This window comes from Chiloscyllium plagiosum, unplaced genomic scaffold (assembly GCF_037043375.1).
Source record: "Chiloscyllium plagiosum isolate Xiang-an unplaced genomic scaffold, Cpla_swu_hap1 HiC_scaffold_6, whole genome shotgun sequence".
NCBI classification, from domain to species: Eukaryota; Metazoa; Chordata; class Chondrichthyes; order Orectolobiformes; family Hemiscylliidae; genus Chiloscyllium; species Chiloscyllium plagiosum.
In genome coordinates this window covers 107934857-107948998 of record NW_028270144.1, presented here as the reverse complement: position 1 = coordinate 107948998, position 14142 = coordinate 107934857, and the positions used below count along the sequence as shown (strand labels likewise).

Here is a 14142-nt window from a genome sequence, read left to right as displayed (position 1 = left end):
TTGTATTTTAACTATAGTGTTTGAATAAATTGTGTTTTGTTCTATGCCGAGTAGTTTGACTAGTCGAATTGTATCTGGAACACAGCACTTGAATTGAATTGAATTTATTGTCACATGTATCGAGGCACAGTGAAAAGCTTTGTCTTGCAAGCAATACAGGCAGATCACAGAGTTAAGTAACATAGATAATAAATAATATGTAAACAGTGGCAAAAACAAAACACAGTTACAGGTGAATGTTAAGAGTTTGTGAGTCCATTCAATATTCGAACAATAGTAGGGTAGAAACTGTTACGAAACTGGCTGGTGCGTGTGCTCAGGCTTCTGTACCTTCTCTCTGATGGTGGAGGTTGTAGAAAAACATTGCCAGATCTTTGAGAATGCTGGCGGCCTTTCCTTGATAGCGGGCCTGGTAGATGGATTCTATAGATGGGAGGTTGGCCTTTGTGATTGTCCGAGCCGAGTTCACCACACTCTGCTACTGCCTCTGATCTTGAATGGTATAGTTGCCGTACCAGATAGTGTTACATCCAGACAGAATGCTCTCAGTGGCGCACCAATAAAAGTTGGCAAGGGTATTCACTGTTATGGCAAATTTACTCAGCTACCTGAGGAAGAAGAGACGTTGTTGGGCCTTTATAATCACTGTGTCCACATGAAGAGGCCAAAATAGCTTGATGTGGATGACCACTTCCAGGAGCTTGACACTCTCCACTTGTTCCACCTCTGTACTTTACATTTGCCTTTAAAAAAAGAAAAAGTTAAGGTCTAGGCTAACTTCTTAAAATATTTTGAGGGGGTTTGGTCAGGTCCATAACATTTATCTACACCCCTCATGATTTTATAAACCTCTGTAAGGTCACCCCTCAACTTTCAATGCTCCATTGAAAAAAGGTGTAGCCTATCCAGCCTCTCCCCTTATAACTCAAACCCTCTAGTCCTGGCAACATCCTTGTAAATCTCTTCTGAACTCTCTTCAATTTGATAATATCCTTCCCATAGCAGAGCACCGAGAAATGTGCACATTACTCCAAACGTGGCCTCACCAATGTCCTGTACAACCTCAACATGATGTCATAATTCCTATGCTCAATGGTCTGAGTAATGAAGACAAGCATGCTAAATGCCTTCTTAACCAACCTTTCTTCCCCTTGACAAAATTTTAAAAGAGCTATGTACCTGAACTCCGAGGTCTCTCTGTTCAACAACACTACCATTAACTGTAAAAGTCTTGCCCTTGTGCATTTTATCGAAATACAATACTTCGCATTTATCAAATTGAATTCCATCTATCATTCCTCTGTACACAGGCCCAATGGATCAAGGTCCCTTTGTAATCTTAGATAACCTTCTTCACTGTTGACTATACCACCATCCTTGGTGTCATCTGCAAATTTACTAACCATGAGTACTAAATTCTCATCCAAATCATATAAATTTTTATATAAAAAGAAAACAACAGTGGATCCAGCACTGATCCCTGCAGAACACTGCTGGTCACAGGCCTCCAGTGTAAAAAAAGCCCCTCCTCCACCACCCTCTGTCTTCTGCGTTAAACAAATTTTGCATCCAATTGGTAAGCTCTCCCTGTATCTTCTGTGATCTAACTTTACTAAGCAATCTACCATGCAGAACCTTGTCAAAAGCTTTATTGAAGTCCATGTTGTCAATGTCTACAGCTCTGTCTTCATTTACCTTTTTGGTCATGTCCTTAAAAAACCCAATGAAGTTTGAGAGACACGATTTCCCACACACAAAGCCATGCTGACTATTCCTAATCGATCCTTCTGTCTCCAAATGCATGTGTGATGAAGCTGTTCCTTTAACAATGTTACACTGTCCTTGGTTTCTTTCAGACAGGTTGTAAATGACACAGGTTCTACAAAATCTAAGTTTGAATAGATTTTAGGGCCAATTTGTTTAGAGGTAACAGATACTGCCTCAGGCAGAAGGCTTTCAAGTTTTAAAACAGCACTTGTATAATGAAAGGGAAGTGGCCAGTTCTCACAGCTCAGTAAATCACTGGTTTTGTTTTAATGCAGCACTGTATGTGTGAGGAAAGGCTGCTGGACCCTTTCTCTCTCTCTCTCTTTGACTTCATTCCTGTAAGAACTTGTGTTTCATTTTATCTTTTATGCCAAGGAATGTTTATAGGGATTGTTACAAGTATTTTTGGAACAGCATCATTAAGTTGGGATAGTTTGTTGGGTTTTCAGATAGGATAAGTTATTCGATATTCTGTTTTCTGTTCTTTGTGTTTCATTAAATAATCTTGTAAATGAATTCTGTTTTGTTTAAAACTAAGTAGTCTGGCCAGTTGATTCTCTCCTGGTTTAGACAGTAGGTTTGGATTGGCTCAGGCATGGAGGGCCGAAGGGCTTATTCCTGGGCTGTAAAGTTTCTTTGTTCTTAGTTCTTTGAATATCTACTGTACACTTGCTTAAATCAAATAGCAAAGTTAGGGTCTGGGCCATCTTCTTGAAATGTTTTGAAGGGTCTGGCCTGGTCCATAACACATGTCAATCCTATCTCTCAGAATCCCCTCCAATAACTGATCCACCACTGATGTTAGACTCAATGGTTTAGAGTTGCCAGGTTTTTCTTACAGCCTTTCTTAAATAAAGACACAACATTAGCCACCCTCCAATCCTCTGTCCCTCACCCTTGGCTGTAAATGATACAAATATCTCTGCTTGCAACCCACAATTTCTTCACTAGCTTTTGTTTAACAAATAATAATAATAAACTGCTATTATAGGCATTAAGAAGTTGGGATATCATGTTGCAGCTGTACGCCAGTTTTAGAATATTGCATTCAATTCTGGTCTCCTAGCTAAAGGAAAGATGTTATTAAACTTGAAAGAGTTTAGAAATGATTTACAAGGATGCTGCCTGAATTGGAAGGTTTGAACGATAAGAAGAGTTGAATAGACTGGGGTTGTTTTCCCTGGAGTGTCGAAGGCTGGGGGTTGACCTTATAGAAGTTTATAAAATCATGAGGGGCATGGATAGGGTGAATGGCCAAGTTTTTTGTCCCCAGATAGGGGAGTCCAAAACTAGAAGGCATAGGGTTAAGGCGGGAATCATAGAATCCCTACGGTGTTGAAGCAAGCCATTCAGCCTATTGAATCCACACCAACCTTCTAAAGAGCATCCCATGGCTAATCTACCTAAGCTACACATCTTTGGGCTGTGGGAGGAAACCAGAGCTCCCAAAGGAATCCCACACAGACACGGGGAAAATGTGCAAACTCCACACAGACAGTCACCTGGAGGGGGAATTGAACACAGGTCCCCTGATACTGTGAGGCAGCAGTGTTAATCACCATGTGTCCTAAATTCTCATCCAAATAATTTATATAAATGATAAACAACAGTGGACTTAGCACTGATCCCTGCAGAACAGGTCACTGTGCTGTCCATGAGAGGAAGGGAAAGATTTTAAAAAGGGCAATATTTTCACACCGAGGGTGGTGCCTGTGTGGAATGAGCTGTCAGAGGAGGTGGGTACAATTTCAATATTTAAAAAGCATTTGGATGGGTACATGAATAGGAAGGGTTTGGAGGGATTTGGGCCAAATGCTGGCAAATGGGACTAGATCAGTTTAGGATCTCTGGTTGGTATGAGTTGGATCGAAGGGTCTGTTTCTGTGCTCTATAATCCTCTGACTCTGTGACTCTATAATAGCTGCCGATAGTTCCCTATTCAGATTATTTTCCAGATGTTTCCATTATTCCAATGAGTCACCTCAAAGATACCAGTGGGCAAGATTATAAGGACACAAGGAACTTGCATTCATCCCAGTAGACAGAATATGATGGAATAAATTCAACACCATGAGTGACAACATTGATACACTGTGATATTATAAACTTCAGAACTTTAATAACTGTTCATGGATTGAATGAATCAGCAAAGCTAAATTGTTATGCACAGAGAGAAGCAGTAACTACTCTGGAATAAACTATTAAGGGGCAATAAACTTATACAGGAATTGAAAACAATTAGCTATGCCTGGGAAAAGCAAGAGTTGAAACTACATGATCAAAACTATTTGTCATCTGTTTACTAACTGGCTGCTTTATTACTACAGGGGAAAGCTGTGTCTTCAAACAGACAGTCAATGCCAAATATAACATGGAACATAGAAGCTACTTCTGAGAAGAAAGTAAGCTGTAGACTGCAGTAATTTGGATGAAAGGTCTTTAAAAAAGGTCATTAATAATATCCCACAGGGACCTGAAGAATGAAAATCTGTATAAGAATCCAACATTAGAATTTCCCCTTTAGCAGAACTCTGGAGAACAACTTTGTATAAGGATCAAGCCCTGGACACATTCGGAGACAAACATTGTTGATGAAGTCATGGTGAAGCTCCATCATCAATCAAGTGTTGGCAAGTTGAGTTGTGAGGCTTAACTTGCCTACTTGAGGAGTCTTTGGTTGCTACATGCAATAAAATTTATATCATTGTTTCAGTACTTGAGTGTCTGTGAGATTTCTTCATAAGTAGCCGAATTAAAAGAAACTAGTGGTGTTTTACCCGCAACAACACTAATAAAGGTCTTTGATCTAATTGAAGCAATGTTACCCCCTACCATCTGATTACATTCCTCAAGATTGTGTTTATCCGTTGACTAACAATATTGAGCTGCTTAGACATGGGAGAAAGATCTGAGGTAGAAGCAACAAAGCCAAGTAATACTGAAGTCAGACAAGAAGGAAGAGCAGATCATAGAGTTAGGAAAAATATCTGGGAGGGAAGAGCAAACATTGCCTTTTGGATTTTGAGTCTCCCCAGTTGGAATGTCCTTAACTATTCTGACTTTCAAAGATCGAAGAAGGGCCAGGAAGGAATTTGCAGTAAGAATTCCCATTTGATGGTTGCTTCTGCTGCCCTGGTGAGGAGAGGGAAGAAAGCTAAGGTCAGTATTGTATGTAAAAACCATAAAACTTGTGAATGCTGTAAATCAGAAACAAAAATAGAAATTGCTGGAAAAGCTCAGCAGATTTGGCAACATTTATGGAGAGAAATCAGAGTAAATGTTTCAGATTGGGTGACCCATCCTCAGAACTGAGAAAGCGCTGGGTTCTGAGAAAGGATCACTCAACCCAAAACATTAACTCTGATTTCTCTCCACAGATGCTGCCAGACTTACAGAGCTTTTCCAGCAATTTCTGTTTTTGTTTCAGTATTGTGTGTCTGACTGTGTGGTAGAAGGAGCTTTAAAATGGCAATTTTCCCAGCTCAGGTAAACTGCCTTGAATGAAGAGAGCAGAGGTGAAAGGTTGTCACTGTGCAGGACATTTGCTTGGCTGGGTGAAGGTATGGCCCTCATTGCATCAACTCACTATAGTCTCCATACAACAGCTTTCAGTTGAACTCCTTTAATTATTGCTTATATGTTGTACTGTGCTTTCTACCACTTAGTGACTAAGAAATATCAGTTCACCATTTAATGCCTGTTTACATGGTGGCTAATTAAAAAGGCAATGGGATCAGACCACAGGGCTGCTGTCTCATTAGAAACAGACAACTGGTGGTGGTTTAATCTAAGGGTCACCATGCCTCAGGCATGCCTCAGGCAAGTCAGCAATGTCAGACTTGAACTCACACTGTTGGTATCACCCTGTACCTTAAACCAACCATCTCAGTTAAACCAACCCCCTAAGTAATCAGTTCAGGTTGTAGCCTAAAGACCTTGTAAAACCATCATACAAAACTGTAGACTGATATTACTTGGAAATTAGGATATTTTGAATACTCAATCTCTCCCATGCATAAATGTAGCATCATCAACGCAGGGCTGAGCATGGGAACAGAATGGAGAGATCGGTCAATATATTTTGGATATTAATGTCTTACTAATGAACATTGAAATATTGGAGCAAGTCGATGTTTGTAGGACTACAGAGTCCAAAATGACTAATAATAGCCTATTTATTATTGCACACTGTAGCCTGTAAAACAAAGAAATATTGTGCCAAATCACCGAGCATTTCTCCCCTAACAGATTGGTTGAGTTTACTGTTTATGTTTTCAGTATGTCAGGAACAAATGTGGAGCCTTTACTTGCTGACATTAAGATCCTTATAATATATCCAGAAAGCCTCCTAATTGGCCAATTCCTTGCTCATTGACCTTGCTCATTGGGTCCAGATCCTGCAGACCCAATTACAGGGAAGGCAACAGAAGAGTCTTGCTGTGTCCATGAGGAGGGTTAGATACTGCTGACATAGGGAGAGGATCACCAGGCTACCTCAACATAGAGGGGATTGGAGGAGAAGATCCCTCAGAAGCACCATTTGGGCCTGCAGCACTGATTGTCACTTGGTCTACTGCAGGTAAGTGACCTTGATTGAGCGGACAACCTGTGCACATGGCATGGAGCCACTCTGCAATGGGGAAAATGCCTTGGGTGCTTCAAGAGGGGCTCTATTTGGTGTAAGTTGTCCATCCACCTCCATGCCATGGGCAAACAATCCACATCCTAACCCACCCTCAGAAAACCACATACTCATTGAATCACAGAATTTAATGTGCACAAGCAGGCCATTTGTCTTTTCCTGCTCCATAAAGAGCTATGGAGCCAGTCCCATTCTCCAGCCTTGCCTCCATCGCCCTCTAAATTCATCACTTTCAAATACATATCCAGCTCTCTTTTGAACTCTCTTATGGAATTCATCTCCATCACTCTCCCACGCATCACATTCCAAATCTTAAAAACTCTCTGAGTAAAGAAGTTTCTCCTCATCTGACTCCCAGCTCTCTTGCTGACCATGGCCTTTCCATGCCCAACATTGCCCTTTCTACCTGTCCCTTGCTTCTACTCCCAAAATCACGAATGTCCTTTAGGGAAGGAAACTGCTGTTCTTACCTGGTCTGGGCCGACATGTGACTCCAGACCCACAGCAATGTGGTTGACTCTTAACTGCCCACTGGGATGGGCAATAAATGCTATTTATTCAGTGACACCCTCATCCTGTGAATGGGTGAAAAAAAATCAGGGAGTCAGAACAATGTCAACCCATTTTTAATTGCTAGCCACAAAAATTAAAACTATTGTCCTATAAATAGAACCAGGTGCTTACTATCAGGTATATCAATATGAGGTCGTTAAAGGCGTATTTAGAGTACAGTCATACTGCTATTATAGAAGAGGAGAGATGGATGCTGATAATGTGTTGCTGGAAAAGTGCAGCAGGTCAGGCAGTATTCAAGGAACAGGAGAATCGACGTTTCGGGCATGAGCCCTTCTTCAGGAATGAGGAAAGTGTGTCCAGCAGGCTAAGATGAAAGGTAGGGAGGAGGGACTTGGGGGAGGGACTTTGGAAATGCGATAGGTGGAGGGAGGTCAAGGTGAGGGTGGTAGGCTGGAGTGGCGGTGGGGGCGGAGAGGTCAGGAAGAAGATTGCAGGTTAGGAAGGCAGTGCTGAGTTCGAGGGATTTGACTGAGACAAGGTGGGTGGAGGGGAAATGAGGAAACTGGAGAAATCTGAGTTCATCCCTTGTGGTTGGAGGGTTCCTAGGCGGAAGATGAGGCGCTCTTCCTCCAGCCGTCGTGTTGCTATGGTCTGGCGATGGAGGTGTCCAAGGACCTGCATGTCTTTGGTGGAGTGGGAGGGGGAGTTGAAGTGTTGAGCCACACGGTGGTTGGGTTGATTGGTTCTTCCGCCTAGGAACCCTCCAACGACAAGGGATGAACTCAGATTTCTCCAGTTTCCTCATTTCCCCTCTACCCACCTTGTCTCAGTCAAATCCCTCGAACTCAGCACCGCCTTCCTAACCTGCAATCTTCTTCCTGACCTCTCCGCCCCCACCCCCACTCCGGCCTATCACCCTCACCTTCACCTCCTTCCACCTATCGCATTTCCAACGCCCCTCCCCCAAGTCCCTCCTCCCTACCTTTTATCTTAGCCTGCTGGACACACTTTCCTCATTCCTGAAGAAGGGCTTATGCCCGAAACTTTGATTCTCCTGCTCCTTGGATGCTGCCTGACCTGCTGCGCTTTTCCAGCAACACATTATCAGCTCTGATCTACAGCATCTGCAGTCCTCACTTTCTCCTACGAGGAGAGATGGATAACGACTGAGCGAGGAATTATCCTCTATTGAACACGTACCTCTCCTTCACTGAGCGGAATGAGAAGCCTGCAATTCTACCTCGTGCCAGTGGGGGCGACATCACCACTAGGACTGTAGGCGTTCAAAGAAAAGGACATCCAGCAATCAACTTTATAAGGACAGCACATCTATCCTTACCCCTGTCACTCACACAAAAACCTCCTTTTCCCAAAAAAAAGAACCACAAAAAAAGAGGTTCTGGAAGTAATTGGTATACAATGTTTGTTTGGTAATAAATCCAAATTGCAACTACATGAATCATGTTAAGGGTTGCAGAGGGTGTAAGTCACATCAGGAGTAATCCAAGATGCAAAATCAACACTTTTTTATGAAAATAATGATCTCGACAGTCAGTTTGCCTCCACATTTCAATCTCAGGATAGTAAAGTACAATGTATAATTACGGCAATGAGTTTTTAAAACTCTCAGTTTGGGGCTGGGGGCAATAAAATGCCATGAGGCGAGTTCTCTTTCGCCTCTTGGGAGTGGCGGGCAGATTGAGAAATCTGCTCTGCCGCAGAAATAGCAAAGTCTGGCCCCGCAGGAGCTCGATGAATTCCCTATAAAGGCAGCACATCATTCCTCACGGCCCCTTGGCGCTTGTTGAGAAGTCTGAGCCAACAAACCATTCAGACACTAGTGAGATAACATCCCCTCCCCATTCCTCAGCTGATACAGCTGCACTGTCCAGCAGTAACAAGCAAAACAAAATGACCCATTTCATTGGAACGTACAGAATATGAATCCTGGATTAAGGGGAGCGTCGATTTTGTCTCTGAATTGCTCTGGAAATACAGTCCCTGCTCTTTTGTAAAACGAGCACTTTCCATCACAGAGAGCACTCGTGCAGACGTTGACTTTCACAGTGGAAAGAAGTCAAGTCTGCCTGAGGAGTGTCCGGAGAGTTTTACAAAATGCTACCGTGGCTGAGTTCCCTGTTACTGTGTCTGGTGAACTGCCCTTCGCTGTCACCCACTCGGGGAGACCTGTACACCTCCCTCCTCAACATCCAGGAGGAAATCGCCGTGGAAAAGGTGCTTCTGCAACATTTACAGACTTACATTGAAAACGAGATCTACAGAATGGACGACCTGAAACGGTAGGACCGTAAATCGCTCTGAGTTCAATCTATTTGTAAAAGTGCTTTGCATTTTTTGTACCCTGTATTAGAAATAGATTTTTTTTAAAAATCGCCTGTGCAATTAATCAATTTCGATCAGATTTCATTAATGTTTCCCCCCTATACAGCAGCTTCCATCTTTCAATGCTCGTTAAGTTTATGTTTTTCAGTCTAGCAGGCAGCCGTTATATATTATGTCGAATTTACAGTAGTTCTTCTCTGAAGCTAAAGTTGTATTGCAAATCTCACGGCAACAAGACACTTGCTTATTTTTTAAAAAATGTTACACGGTTGTGTCCAATTCAAACTAAACAATATTCTGCACTCCATTTTACCCCATTCAAAACTAATTCACATGCATGAATTATTATTTAAAATTGGTGCAGAATCTCGAGCAGCAGTTAAATGATTTAAATGATGTTTTGTTTTGATTATTGTTTATCCATGAGATTTACAAAACAGAACATAGATGCTGCAACTGTATCTACATCTTAGGGTTTAGAACTGACATAAAAGTTCTTGGCCAATTCCCCACACTAAATATTTGTGATATAGTTGATACTCAGGATGATTTATGTCTGTTCTAGCCAGGATTTTGTTCATTCTGAACCTTTTCTTTTCAGTTAATTCAGCCTGATGTATTTTCCTTTCTCATCCAGAGTTAAAACTTGGTTAAAACATACATGAGCATTTCAAGCTTAATCCCCAAATAGTTTTAATTTACAATACTTTTGTTTAACTTCTGGTCTGATTCCAATTGTTCTTCAAATTCCTTAGAGGGCTTTGTTTTTTTGTGTGGCATGAAAGTAGGCTGTTTATAATGGTAACACTTTTTATTGTCAATAAATACTTCAAGTTCAGTTTACTTATGAATAATAAAATCTATCATACATTTATGCAGCACTTTTCATGACCTCAGAATGTTTTGGAGCATGTTATAGACAATCAAATTCTGTGGCAGTGCTAATTTACACCGCACAGCAAGCTCCCACAAGCAGCCATTTAGATAATCTGTTTTAATAATTTTGATTGGTGGGTAAATTCTAACTAGGACATTAACATTGAGAATGCACAAGACACCAGAATGAATTAATCAACGAACATTAACCCAGCTCTTGTTCAAACAGTGCCATACAATCCTTTACTTTCACATGAGGGGGAGGCTCGGTGAATGAGTGGGTCAAAAAGTGCAGCGCTGGAAAAGCACAGCAGGTCAGACAGCGCCCAAGGAGCAGGAGAGTCGATTGTTAGAACATAATCTCTTCATCAGGAATGTGGAGGGGGCCCAAGAGTACTGGGAGATAAATGGCAGGGGTTGGGGCTGGGGGTCGAAAGTGAGGACTGCAGATGCTGGAGATCAGAGTCAAAAAGTGTGGTGCTGGAAAAGCACAGCAGGTCAGGCAGCATCCAAGGAGAAGGAGAATTGATGTTTTGAGCATAAGCTCTTCATCAGGAATGCGGGGGGGGGGGGGGTGCTGATAGATAAATGGGAGCAAGTGGAGCTGGGGGCAAGCGGCTGGGAATGCAATAGGTAGATGAAGGTGGGGGGTGATGGTGATGGATAGGAGTGGAGCAGATAGGTGGGAAGGAAGATGGACAGGTAGGACAGTTCAAGAGGGCAGTGCCAAGTTGGAGAGTTGGATCTGGAGTAAGGTGGGGGGGAAGGAAGATGAGGAAACTGGTGAAATCCACATTGATCCCATACAGTTGGGGGTTCAAAGGCGGAAGATGAGACATTCCTCCTCCAGGCTTGGGTGGCTACACGTTGGTGGTGGAGACCCAGGACTCGCATGTTCTTGGCAGAAAGGGAGGGGGAGTTGAAGTGTTCAGCCACAGGGCGGTGGAGTTGTTTAGTTCGTGTGTCCCAGAGATGTTCTCTGAAATGTCGATTCCTCATCTCCCCTCGTCTCCACCTTATCCCAGATCCAACCCTCCAACTCGGCACCATCCTCTTGGTAGGTGGGAAAGTGATGGATGCCTGCAGGTGAGAGGTAATTGTGAAGACAGCCTTGGTTTAATGCCTCATTCAAAAGACAGCATGTGCAGACCCTTGTCAGCACTACCCTAGGTTGGTAGCCTGGAGTTTGAGCTTAGGTCACTGGAGCAAGACTTGAACCCATAACCTTCTGACTTGTAAAAAGTTGGACCAACTAGTGCTAATTGGTGCTTATTGGATATGAAATCTGCATGTCTGCTCTGATTTATTTGCTGAATGAATGCAGACTTTGAATACTCCAAGTTGTAAATTATACCAATTCCAATAAATTATGTGTCATTTTAAGACATTGAGTAGCATTAAAAAAATCTTGAGTGAGATTGGGTAGAGGGATTGCCCTTGTAATAGTGACAGCTGCAGCACATGCTGACATTGACCAATAAAGATATGGCTCATTTTTGCAGGTGTCAACTGCACAGTTACTGGATTGGTTTGCCTTATGCCCAAGGCTTCCTACAAATGAAAAGAAAGGAAATGATGCTATTTTATTCCATGCGTTTCCTCCAGGGGTTTGTATAATTAATTACAAATCTACTCTGTTAATTAAAATGCACAAAAGTGGGAAGAGTAACTAAAGGTTTAGGTTACATAGCAAGGCAATTGTCAAAAGAAATTTACATACACTAACTTTCTGCTAAGAATCTGACCAGTTTCTGTGATTACTGTGTAGTCCTTGTCACCTTTCTGTCCAACACCTGTATTGGTATGCTGAATGGCATATTCTGCCCACCAGTCTGACACTTTGGTCCACTTTATGCCTGGAAAACAGACATGGCATCAGCAAATTTCTACACCCAGTCAATGTGTATTTTCTGTTAAATCTTTCATGTTACCTGAAGCAGTGGAAACTATTACTAAACAGACTATATATTACCTTCTACAGATCCACTCTCTTCAATATGGCAGGTTTTCAGACAATGGACAACTGAGATTATAGTTAAAACCAGATAATTCATGCCATATCCCAGAGGTGCACCAAAGAAAGTAGGATTACCTCGAATGTGCTGAGCCATAATATCAATATCCAAAATCTTACAATGTTTGTGTCCATGAAATATGTTACAAATAGTGAAACCATGAATTATGGAAAGCATTCTTCACCTTAGATATCGGACTGCATATTTGATTTAAAGTCATGTATGATTTGAAACTGCCTTTGACTTAACACTGGAAATACTGAACTTTGATCAGAAATGCTAATATGCATCAATTTAACAATATCCTATACAATAAAGAATTTCTTCTCTCAGAGCATTGTGAATTTGTGGAAATTTTTAACACAAAGGGAGTTGAGGTTGGGTGATTGGGTGTCTTCAAGGCTGAGATAGACAGATTCTTAATTAGTGAGGGACTGAAGGGTAATGGGGAAAAGGTAGGAAAAAGGTGTTGAGGATGATTAGATCAGCCATTATGTCATTGAATGGTTGAGCAGATTTGATGGACTGAGCAGCCTACTTATGCTCCTGTGTCTATGATCTTATGGTCTATTGATTCTCCTTATGACAGCTGGGCAAACAGATATAAGGGACAGATTGCTGCCAAGCATTTTGTGTGGATTTGAAAAGAGTCTTATTCACATCACCTGCATCAATGAATGAGGCAGTTGTTTTCCTCACTACATACTTTAAATCCATATCAGAATATTCCTGTTAAAGAGCTGAGGACTTCCTTCATTTTGGATCAGAGATGGACAAATAATGCTAATGCTTATTTATCTTGTACATATTGTCATAGAGATGTACAGCATGGAAACAGATTCTTTGGTTCAACTCGTCCTTTTGTCCTTAATGTATTTATAAAATCCCTTTGGATTTTCATTAACCCTACTTGCCAAAGCTATTTCATATCCCCCTTTTGCCCATCTTTGTGGGTGAATATAAACTTCCTAATGGATCAATCTTAGCTGTTCCCAAACATCACCTGATGTAACAAACAACAGAAACAACATGTAGTAGACTGGTCTAAACAATTCCACAACCGACAAATCAAATCTAAGCCCTGCAGTCCTGCTGCATCCAGTCGTGAATGGTGGGGGAATAACGAGACAATTAAATAACAAACCAGTGAGGAGGGTTCCACACGTCCCACCATCCTCAAAGATGGAGGAGCCCAGGACATCAGCAATAGATAAAGCTGCAGGATTTGTAACAATCTTCAGCCAGATGTGCAGAGTGCACAATCCATCGCGGCCTTCTTCTGTGTTGCTCAGTATCAGATGACAGTCTTCAGCCAATTTAATTGACTCCCCATGGTATGAAGAAACAGCTGAAGACATTGGATACTCCAAAGGCTATTGATCCTGACAGCATTCCAGCAATGGGAATGAAGACTTGTGCTCTAGAATTTGTTGCTCCCCTAGTCAAGTTTTGCCAGGACAGTTACGTCACTGGCATCTGCCCAACAGTGTGGAAAATTGCTAAAGTACGTCCTGTACACAAAAAGCAAGATGCATCCAACCTGACCAATTACCGGCCCATCTGTCTACACTGAATCCTCAGTAGAATGATGGAAGCATAATCAACATTGCTATCAAACTCCACTTGCTCAGTTATAACCTGGTCATGGATGTCCATTTGAGTTTCACCAGGGCTCAGATGCTGACCTCATTATAAGCTTGATCAAAACATGGACAAAAGAGGTGTAATGGGAGTCCCTGCCCTTGACATCAAGATAGAACTTGACTGGGTGTGGCATCATGGAGACCTAGCAAAACTGTTATCAGTGTGAATCTTGGGGAACGCAATCTGCTAGTTAGTCATAGCTATCAGAAAGGAAGATGCTTATGGTTGTTGGAAATCAGTTATCTCAGCTCCAGTGTAGGAGTTCCTTAGGGTGCTGTCCTAGACCAACAATCTTCAGTTGCTTCATCAATCGCCTTCTTGTCATCATAAGGTCAGAAG

At 41.9% G+C, this 14142-nt stretch overlaps 1 protein-coding gene across 1 annotated transcript in view; it reads left to right on the top strand.

Moving 5' to 3' along the window:
* The first annotated feature begins 8700 nt into the window (after window positions 1-8700).
* p4ha3 (prolyl 4-hydroxylase, alpha polypeptide III) overlaps window positions 8701-14142 on the top strand; it is an 84368-nt gene continuing 78926 nt past the window's right edge. Inside the window, exon 1 of the mRNA XM_043692211.2 lies at window positions 8701-9225. Within this exon, the coding sequence (XP_043548146.2) occupies window positions 9041-9225 (185 nt within the window). The 5' untranslated portion in view covers window positions 8701-9040. The remainder of the gene's footprint in view (window positions 9226-14142) is intronic.